The sequence below is a fragment of the Lampris incognitus genome, chromosome 10, assembly GCF_029633865.1.
Source record: "Lampris incognitus isolate fLamInc1 chromosome 10, fLamInc1.hap2, whole genome shotgun sequence".
Classification (NCBI taxonomy): domain Eukaryota; kingdom Metazoa; phylum Chordata; class Actinopteri; order Lampriformes; family Lampridae; genus Lampris; species Lampris incognitus.
Window position 1 is genome coordinate 3,024,466 of NC_079220.1, and position 9,747 is coordinate 3,034,212.

A 9,747-nucleotide genomic window follows, 5' to 3' on the forward strand; every position below is an offset into this window, starting at 1 on the left:
CAGGCCGACTGAAGCCTCTCCGTCACTTCTTCTTCATCGTGTCTTCCTGCTTGTACAAACCAGACCAAAATAACTCTACCCATGCTTTAAGGCAGGGGTGGGCAATCTGATCCAGGAAGGGCCAGTGTGGGTGCAGGTTTTTGTTCCAACCAAACAGTTACACACCTGATCCCACTAATCCACCAGTAGAGTCTCTGCTGAGGACCTTGATCAGGAGACACAGGTGTGGAACTGCTCGGCTGGAACAAAAACCTGCACCCACACCGGCCCTTTCTGGATCAGATTGCCCACCCTTGCTTTAAGGTCCCCTGAACCTAGGGGGACCAGATGGGAATGGGTGACGTTTGGGACAGGGGAGCTGGGGTGGGTGGGCGTGGTCACGTGACCGCGGTGGCGTGGCCTTCCGTACATTACATTCGACGTTAACGAACAGTAACAGCAAAACACGGGAAAGTCAAAACTCAACACTGGGATGTATTATTTTTGTTTATGAACAAGAAGTAAACTGTCCAAAAAGTAACACAATGACTGTTGTGTAACAGTGTGTAAATCATTATCCGTTACATAAAATTAATTTTATTTTATTGATTTTTACCAGTCCGGTGCCAGTCACATCCCCTTGTCCTCACGACTGAGCTTCTGCCATCTCCATCCACACTAGAAGACAAAAAGGGGGAAAGGGCACACGCACGTGTTATGTTGTGGCTTTAGAAATGCTGTTGACACAATGCCCGCGTTCAGTTTGTCCTATATTGTGATTTATGGCCTTTCACTGACTCTTATCAAGAATACCACATCAAATGTAAGCATGAACTTAGCCCGCTGCGCTGAGAAGTCTGCCTCCATCTACCTGATGGGGGCGCTTGTAGTGGAAGCTGGAGTAATACCCGAGAAGACGCAACAAAACCCACTCACCATACCTCGCAGGACCTACACTACATCACAATACCTACGTGTCAGAGGACACGTTTTTGCGAGACCGAAATACGTGTATATGGACACATTAATTGCCACTGGGGCCGCAATCCCGTCTTCTGGCCACTGGGGGCGCAAGAAAAAGGGCGGACAGCGTCATGGTGGCAGCAGTCCTGCAACCAACATAGTAGATGAATGCGGGAGGTGCGGCAAGACGCAGCACATCGATGAGCGGAAGTGTCCTGCAATGAACAGGAAGTGCAACAAGTGTCATACAAAGGGACATTGGGAGCGTGCATGTCACTCTAAAGCGGTGAGAGACGTCACTGAAGAGGTTAAACAGCTGTACTTTCTGGGAGAAGTTGGCAAAGACAGCAACTGACTGTATACTGGCTGCATACTGACTGCATACTGGCTGCATACTGGCTGCATACTGACTGTATACTGGCCGCATACTGACTGCATACTGGCTGCATACTGACTGCATACTGACTGTATACTGGCTGCATAGTGGCTGCATACTGGCCCCATACTGACTGCATACTGGCTGCATACTGGCTGCATACTGACTGCATACTGGCTGCATACTGACTGCATACTGGCTGCATACTGGCTGCATACTGACTGCATACTGGCTGCATCCTGGCTGCGTACTGACTGCATACTGGCTGCATACTGGCTGCATACTGACTGCATACTGGCTGCATACTGGCTGCATACTGGCTGCATACTGGCTGCATAGTGACTGCATACTGGCTGCATACTGGCTGCATAGTGACTGCATACTGGCTGCATACTGGCTGCATAGTGACTGCATACTGGCTGCGTACTGGCTGCATACTGACTGCATACTGGCTGCATACTGGCTGCATACTGGCTGCATAGTGACTGCATACTGGCTGCGTACTGGCTGCATACTGACTGCATACTGGCTGCATACTGGCTGCGTACTGACTGCATACTGGCTGCATACTGGCTGCATACTGGCTGCATAGTGACTGCATACTGGCTGCGTACTGGCTGCATACTGACTGCATACTGGCTGCATACTGGCTGCATACTGGCTGCATAGTGACTGCATACTGGCTGCGTACTGGCTGCATACTGACTGCATACTGGCTGCATACTGGCTGCGTACTGACTGCATACTGGCTGCATACTGGCTGCATACTGGCTGCATAGTGACTGTATACTGGCTGCATACTGGCTGCATACTGGCTGCCGCAGTCCTCTGACTCCATGCATCTGCACGTGCCTGCCGGGATTTCTCATCCAAACACATTTCATGACTCTTCCTGACGACTAATAACCCAAATCGTATGGTTTCCTACGTATGTGGGAATCAGACAGAACATGTTTGCTTCTGCATATCTGGAAAACAGACTTTCTTCAAAAACGTGTTTGTTGTTTGTTTTTTGGTTGACTGAACTTCAGTGTTTATTGTGTCGACTGTCAGCTGTTGTGTGCTATAGTGTGTACATGTAGTTGACTCATTGTGTTTGTTTACTTTTGTCCGTTTTTCTAGTTTTTCCATGACAGTCGTGAGCTGAGTGCCATGAGAAGTCCTTCTGCTGTGCTCTGTCCTGTGTGCAGTCTGACTGCACACAGGACAGTAATTCATGTTTAATATACACTGATAAGCCAGAACATTATGACAACCCACAGGTCAACCGAATAACGGTGATCACCTCCAAACAACTGGAGATGATCAGACTGGGAGGAGACCCCGGGGTAGACCCAGAACTCGCTGGACGGACTCACATGTCCAATCTGGCCTGGGAATGTCTTGGGGTCCCCCAGGAGGAGCTGGAGGGCGTTGCTGCGGAGAGGGATGTCTGGAGTGCCCTACTTAGCTGGGTGTCACCGTGACCTGACCCTGGAGAAGCGGCTGATGATGAGATAAGATCGCCAAACAGGGCACATGTCAAGGTCTGGGTAGATTAGATGGTAAGAGAACAAACAGTTGTCTTAGTCGCTGTGTTGGATGCAGGAGAGATGGGCAGGAGTAAAGACCTGAGAAACTTGGACGAGGGCCAAATCCAGACGACTGGGTCAGAGTATCTCTGAAACGGCAAGGCTTGTGGGTGCTCCTGGTCAGCAGTGATGAGCACTACCGACAGTGGTCCGAGGAGGGACAAACCACAAGAAGGCTATCCCGTCTGGTCTGAAGCGACAGAAGATCTACTGTGGCACAAGTCACAAGACATTGTAATGATGGTTACGGGAGGAATGTCTTACAACACAGGGCATGACACCCTGCTGCGTACGGGGCTGTGTAGCCACAGGCCGGTCAGAGAGCCGACATGACCCCTGTCCACCGTGGAAAGCACCTACAATGGACAATGGACGTCGGAACTGGACCTTGGACCAACGGAAGAAGGTCACCTGGTCCGATGAGTCCCTTTTTCGTTTATCCCACGGATGGCCGTGTGTTTGTGCCCTGTTTACCCGGGGAAGTGATGGCACCAGGATGCACTATGGGAAGACGACAAGAAGGTGGAGGCGGTGTGATGCTCTGGGCAATGTTCTGCTGGGGAACCCTGGGTCCGGGCATTCACGTGGACGTCAGTTTGACATGTGACACCTCCCTAAACATCGCTGCAGACCAGGGACACCCCTGCATGGCAACAGTATTCCCTGATGGCGGTGGCCGCTTTCAGCAGGATAACGCACCCTGCCACACTGCACACACTGCTCAGGAATGGAGCGAGGACAAGGTGTCAGATACCAGATCTCAATACGATTGAGCATATGTGGGATGTGCTGGACCGACAAGTCCGACCCATGGATGCTCCACCTCACAACTTACAGGACTTAAAGGATCTGCTGCTAATGTCTTGGTGCCAGATACCAGAGGACACCTTCAGAGGTCTTGTGGTGGCCATGCCTCAGCAGGTTGGCACTGTTTTGGTGGCTCATCAACAGCATATTAGACAGGTGGTCATAATGTTATGGCTCATCAGTATGTTTGCAGGTCGTAAACATTTTTTAATGAGTTGTAAATCTGACAAAAGCTGACGTTGCAAAAGCTCTTGCAAGCCAAACAGAGTTCTGCATTTACATGACACTCATATATTCTTATGTGATCTCTTCTTTTGTTGTCTTCCTTTGTTGCATCTGTTTCTGTTTTTAACTAATTTTCCTCTTTGACCTGATGTTCCCCACAGAGCCCATAGACGTTTCATCTAACCTGAGTCTAATGCAGCCCTGAATGCACACGTCCTGCGGTGTCTTCAGCAGTGAATGTACACATTAAGCCCGGGCAAATGCTGGATGCGGAGAATTTAAAGTATGGCCCACTGTGGACCGGTAAAGTTGGTTCACATCATTTCTTGTCTGGAGGATCTGTTTCTTACTCCTCTGGTCTCTCTGAAATGTCACTCTTGAGGCTGATTGCCTGCGAGGTCACAGAGGCACACAAATCTTACTGACAAATTGGAAAGCGTTGTTAAGTTATTTCACCTACAGGTAAAGCGCAGTGTGTCCACAGATTCTACGGGAGGACGTCAACGGAGACGGCGCAGATCCCCGGCAACACCCGTGGCAGGAACTGAGACGGATGAAACGCTGTAACAGAGATCAGCAGGGAGGGTAAAACTCAAACACGGCTCCACTACTCTCCACTCGACTCAACAGTCCCCTCCTGTGGTGACGTCATCACGGGCGGCGCTTTGGGGCCAATCAGGAAGAAACAACGTGAACTGGTACTACCATAAAAGGACATGGAAAAAATCTTGAAGTAGAGTGATTAATTTGTTTGGGAGCTTATTTAACATTTTTATGCATGCATACAATGTAAGCTTCTACATGTAAAAGTATCTGTTTACTATACATTTGTGTCTTTTTCTTCTTCTTCTTCTTCTTCTTATTGTTATTATTATTCTTATCATTGTTATTATCATTATTATTATTATTATTATTATTATTATTATCATTGTTATTATTATTATTATCATTATTATTGTTGTTGTTATTATTCTTATTATTGCTGTCTTTATGCATGCTCAATAATCCAGGTAAGGAAACCACAGAACGTTGAATTAGTTTATCTCTTAATCAACATTGTGTCCAGATGGACTGATTCAACTTTGTGATTATTATTGTTGCTGTTGTAGTTTTCAATATATTATTATTAGTAGTAGGTAGTAATGGTAGTAGTACTATATTAGTACAGGGCTATATATAATAATGAGGCCAGTTCAGAGATAGTAGATATCGTTTTGGGGTGATGACAACCAGTGACGTCAGTATCTTTCATATGTGAACAACAGGCCTTTACAGTTTTGTCCATCAAGATGTGGAGCAGGCACGTGGTTTTTGCATCGTAAAGTCGTTGTGGCAGAAGTAGCGAGTCAGAAACACTGAGGGAGGAAACTGGGCTGTGCTGAGAAAACTGGCTGGCGGTGGATTTTCTCACCCGGTTCCCTTTAAAGGCGTCGCTGCCGCGTGCCTGGCGAGCAGCTCCGCGCTGCGCAGCGTGACATCGTGGCGGTGCTCAGAACGTTTCCCTGCGGAACGCCACCCGTACAAGGAAGCTGCTTCATCCACGTCTGCTACCAGCGTGCTTATTTTAAACTACAAATCAGTGGGTATACTTTCAGTTTACTTTTTAAGTACTTATAAGAGATATACCCAACGAATTTATACTTAAGTATACTTACAAGTATACTGCTAGTACATATACGTGAATTTTACGATTACTTAAGTTTATACTATTTGATTTTTTTTGTAAGGGCAACCAAGCGTCTGTGGCTAGCTGGAGGTCTCTGGTTCGGGATGGGAGGGGGGGGTCTCGTGGGGGGGGGGTCCTCAGGTGGGTTTGGTCCTCTCACCGGTGTCCAGCCGAACAGCACGTTGTGTTGACGACGCTTGTGCAGCTGGCTGAGTCGTGAAGAAGGCGCAAAACAACAACAACAAATGAACCAAGAAAGGAAAACTGCCGTAATGGAGGACTTTTGTTTCGACAAGTCCGGTCCAGTTTCTTTAAAAGTCCGTTCACAGGCGTCTCTAAACGGAGCCAACGCCGCGAGTCCCGTCAGATCGCGTCTGAAGGGTTCCGGCCCGTCAGCCACTCAACTGGATCAGAAAGCGATCGAAAAAAAAGCCAAAACCCAAAACAACAAAAGCAGCTGAAGTTCGGGAGCAGGCGGGCCAGCGCTTAATTAATTCAGGACATTCCATAGCGAACATCGAAAAGCAGAACGTCGAGAGAAGCGGACGGACTGGGTCGCTGGGCCGAATTCTTCCCCAAAGGTTCCGTCAGTTCTCCCGCTGTGACACGTGTGGTCTCATTAGAACCGTCCGAACATGTACACCTCAGTCGTGTGCTCCACGAAACAACACACACACACACACACACACACACACACACACACACACACACACACACACACACACACACACACACACACACACACACACACACACACACACACACACTGAGCTGCTCGTGTGGGGAACGCACAACAACGCCATTTAGCAGAAACTTGACGAGTCCACAATAGATCCAGATCCACAACACCCGGTCTGCCGGTGGTGGTTTCGCCAACAAAACCAGTTGTGGTGTGCGCGCGACCTGCTCACCGTGGAATAAACACGGGGGATGTGAACTGAGCGCGCGCGAGAAGCGTGACGCCGGGTAACAGGTGAGGAGAATAAAACAATGCGGAGAAACATCAGCGCGACTCACCTTCCCTCGGTCCGCACACACGTCCGCCCGCCCTCCCTCCTGCAGAGCCCCGCTCTGTTGTTCTGAGAGCGAGAGAGAGGGGGGGGGAGGGGGAGAGGGGGGGAGAAGTCAGAAACCCCCCATCCTGGCAGAACCACAGTGGGGGTTGGTAAAGTCCAGCAGGACTTTTCAGAACGAACAGAACCAGAGACGCTGCTCCGTCGTCTCCTCGGTGTCCTCTTCCAGAAGAGCTCCAAAAAAATCCGTTCGTTTGCTGTGAACGGCGAACAAACAGACGCGTCACAGCCGAAGTTGTGTTCTTGATAAACATTCCGACCAAACAATAAGTCCGTCACAACGGTTTCCCCTCTCAGTCTGAACCGGTTCCCACTTGTGGTCTACAGGTTCACGCTGAACATTCGTTGGAGGGAAGAAGTCAAAGCTCCGTCGTTGGTCTCGGTTGTGTTTTTGTTTGGCGTGAAAAAAAGTATTGCGGCTCTATAGGAGCTCTTTCACCAGGCCTTGTGACGCCACCAAGCGGACAATATGAAGAACTACAAACCAAAGTCAGCGCACGAACAGAATGGTCTGCCTCCCGTAACATGAACGGCCATGAAGACTGTAAATCTGCATGTCTGTATGTCTGTAAATCTGCATGGTCTGCATGGTCTGCATGTCTGCATGGTCTGCATGGTCTGCATGTCTGCATGGTCTGTATGTCTGTAAATCTGTAAATCTGCGTGTCTGCATGCATGTCTGTATGTCTGCATGGTCTGCATGGTCTGCATGGTCTGTATGTCTGCATGCATGGTCTGTATGTCTGCATGGTCTGTATGTCTGTATGTCTGTATGGTCTGCATGGTCTGTATGTCTGCATGGTCTGTATGTCTGCATGGTCTGTATGTCTGCATGGTCTGTATGTCTGTATGTCTGTATGGTCTGCATGTCTGTATGGTCTGTATGTCTGCATGTATGCATGTCTATATGGTCTGTATGGTCTGTATGTCTGTATGGTCTGTATGTCTGCATGTATGCATGTCTATATGGTCTGTATGTCTGTATGTCTGTATGGTCTGTATGTCTGCATGTATGCATGTCTATATGGTCTGTATGTCTGTATGTCTGTATGTCTGTATGTCTGCATGTATGCATGTCTATATGGTCTGTATGTCTGTATGTCTGTATGTCTGTATGTCTGCATGTATGCATGTCTATATGGTCTGTATGTCTGTATGGTCTGCATGTCTGCATGCATGGTCTGTATGCCTACATGGTCTGCATGTCTATATGGTCTGCATGTCTGTATGGTCTGTATGTCTGCATGTATGCATGTCTATATGGTCTGTATGGTCTGTATGTCTGTATGGTCTGTATGTCTGCATGTATGCATGTCTATATGGTCTGTATGTCTTTATGTCTGTATGTCTGTATGTCTGCATGGTCTGCATGTCTGCATGGTCTGTATGGTCTCTATTTCTGTATGTCTGCATGTATGCGTGTCTATATGGTCTGCATGGTCTGTATTTCTGCATGTCTGCATGGTCTGCATGTCTGCATGGTCTCTATTTCTGTATGTCTGCATGTCTGCATGTTGTATGTCTGCTTGTCTGTCTGTATGTTGCAGTGCGTCATCATGGACAGCAGGGGACAGATCTATCAATATGATTTGGCCTAATTAAAAAGGGAGCTGATTAAAGCTGTTCAACAGGAGATCGCAGCCTACGGACTGGGAACGGAAGTCCTTGGTTCCGGTCAGCCGGGTCTGTGGTTAACTCGGTTAACACATCACAGACAGCAGAATCAGAACTGCCTCAGCTGTCTGTCATTACTAGCTGGATTACTGAGCACGCGTCAAGTCGCCTTGATGAACGTCAGTAAAGCGGGAAGAGTCGGCGGGGACAGCGCGCGTGTAGAAGCGGAGTCGCTCCTGATTCACGAGCCGCGTGAAGAAGCAGATAAAGATGTCTTTTGACACGTGACAGGTTTTGGGTGGGGAACAGCGGCGCTGCTCACGTGGTGGACGGTGAGGAGCGGGTCTGGTGCCGCTCGCGTGGCGTCCAACAGCTGCGCGATCAGACACGCGAACGAACCAACTTCCTGTTCAGTCGCGTCGGACTCTTTCCGTCGAGGCCTCGCGGCGCCCAAACACCAAGGCCATCGAAAGTCCGAACGATTTTTTATCAATATCCGGCATCGATCCCGACGGAGCCTCCGCCCCGCCGGGACGCAGATATTAATCCCGCGTGATCCCGATCGAGGACTTGATCCGTTTCCGCCTCGACGCGTCTTTATCGGTTGGTTTACGGAGCGGGTGCCGCCGTTCATTCCCTATGGGAGCCGAACCGCCGCGCGCGTTCACGTCGCGCGCACGTGCTTTCCGAGAAGGGGGCGATGCGCTGGAAACGCACGGAAACTGACTTCCGGTTCTGCCCTGTCGTCTGACGGACTTTCCCCGTGTCCCGGTGGTCCCGCCGGTCCAAAGGCCTCTTCAGGGCTCCATGTTCAGTAAATAGTCAGGACCGCTCTCTTCTATTAGCCTGCACCACACCACCCTATAATAATAATAATAGTAATAATAACGATAATAATAATAATAATGATAATAATAGTGATAATAATAATGGTAATAATAGTGATAATAATCTCAACAAAACAAGGAACAATGCTTCCTACAGTTTAATTTATGTCCTCCCCCCGCCAGGAAAGGCCTGTCTGCTGGGGCAGAAACCACATCACTGAGTCTTCCTAAGGGAAAGTCTTCAAGGCGCAACTCTGTCGAGTCGAACACGGAACGCGGTCGGTTCGAATCCGCATGAAACGTAATGAATAAAAGACCAGGAGGATACATGGGGGGAAACCCTGGTGGTTTTTCACCCGGTCAGCTTTTTTGTTGCTGAAATAAGGGAAATCCGGGGTCTTCTGGGTGACGCCGAGCGCCACGAGGAGCAGAACACCGGGACGACTTGATCAAGAATCGATGCCGTTGATTATGGACCTGCACCGTGTTGATCATCCAGAAAGACAGACGGAAGGAAATCTGAAGTCAACGTCAGCTCAAGACTGTGGTGTCTAGAATCAATACTTTATAATCTATTATCTATAATCAATAATCGATAATACATAATCTGTGACTCAATAATCCATAATCAGTTATCTATAATTTA

The 9,747-nt window shown here is 48.7% G+C and overlaps 1 protein-coding gene across 1 annotated transcript; it reads right to left on the bottom strand.

The window, feature by feature from the left end:
* Positions 1-625: 625 nt before the first annotated feature.
* Positions 626-2,156, bottom strand: LOC130119161 (keratin-associated protein 10-3-like). The gene is made up of 2 exons (XM_056287586.1): positions 1,409-2,156; positions 626-657 (listed from the first exon to the last, which is right to left on the bottom strand). Exons 1-2 carry the CDS (start codon positions 2,154-2,156, stop codon positions 626-628), a joined length of 780 nt encoding a protein of 259 aa, XP_056143561.1.
* Between the last annotated feature and the right edge of the window lie 7,591 nt (positions 2,157-9,747).

Bases quoted from the DNA above. Each gene is read 5' to 3' on its own strand.
- LOC130119161 (XM_056287586.1), bottom strand. From the start codon at position 2,156: ATGGAGTCAGAGGACTGCGGCAGCCAGTATGCAGCCAGTATGCAGCCA. The intron at 658-1,408 runs GTCAGTATGCAG...TTTGTCTTCTAG, and splicing joins CACTATGCAGCCAGTATACA to TGTGGATGGAGATGGCAGAA.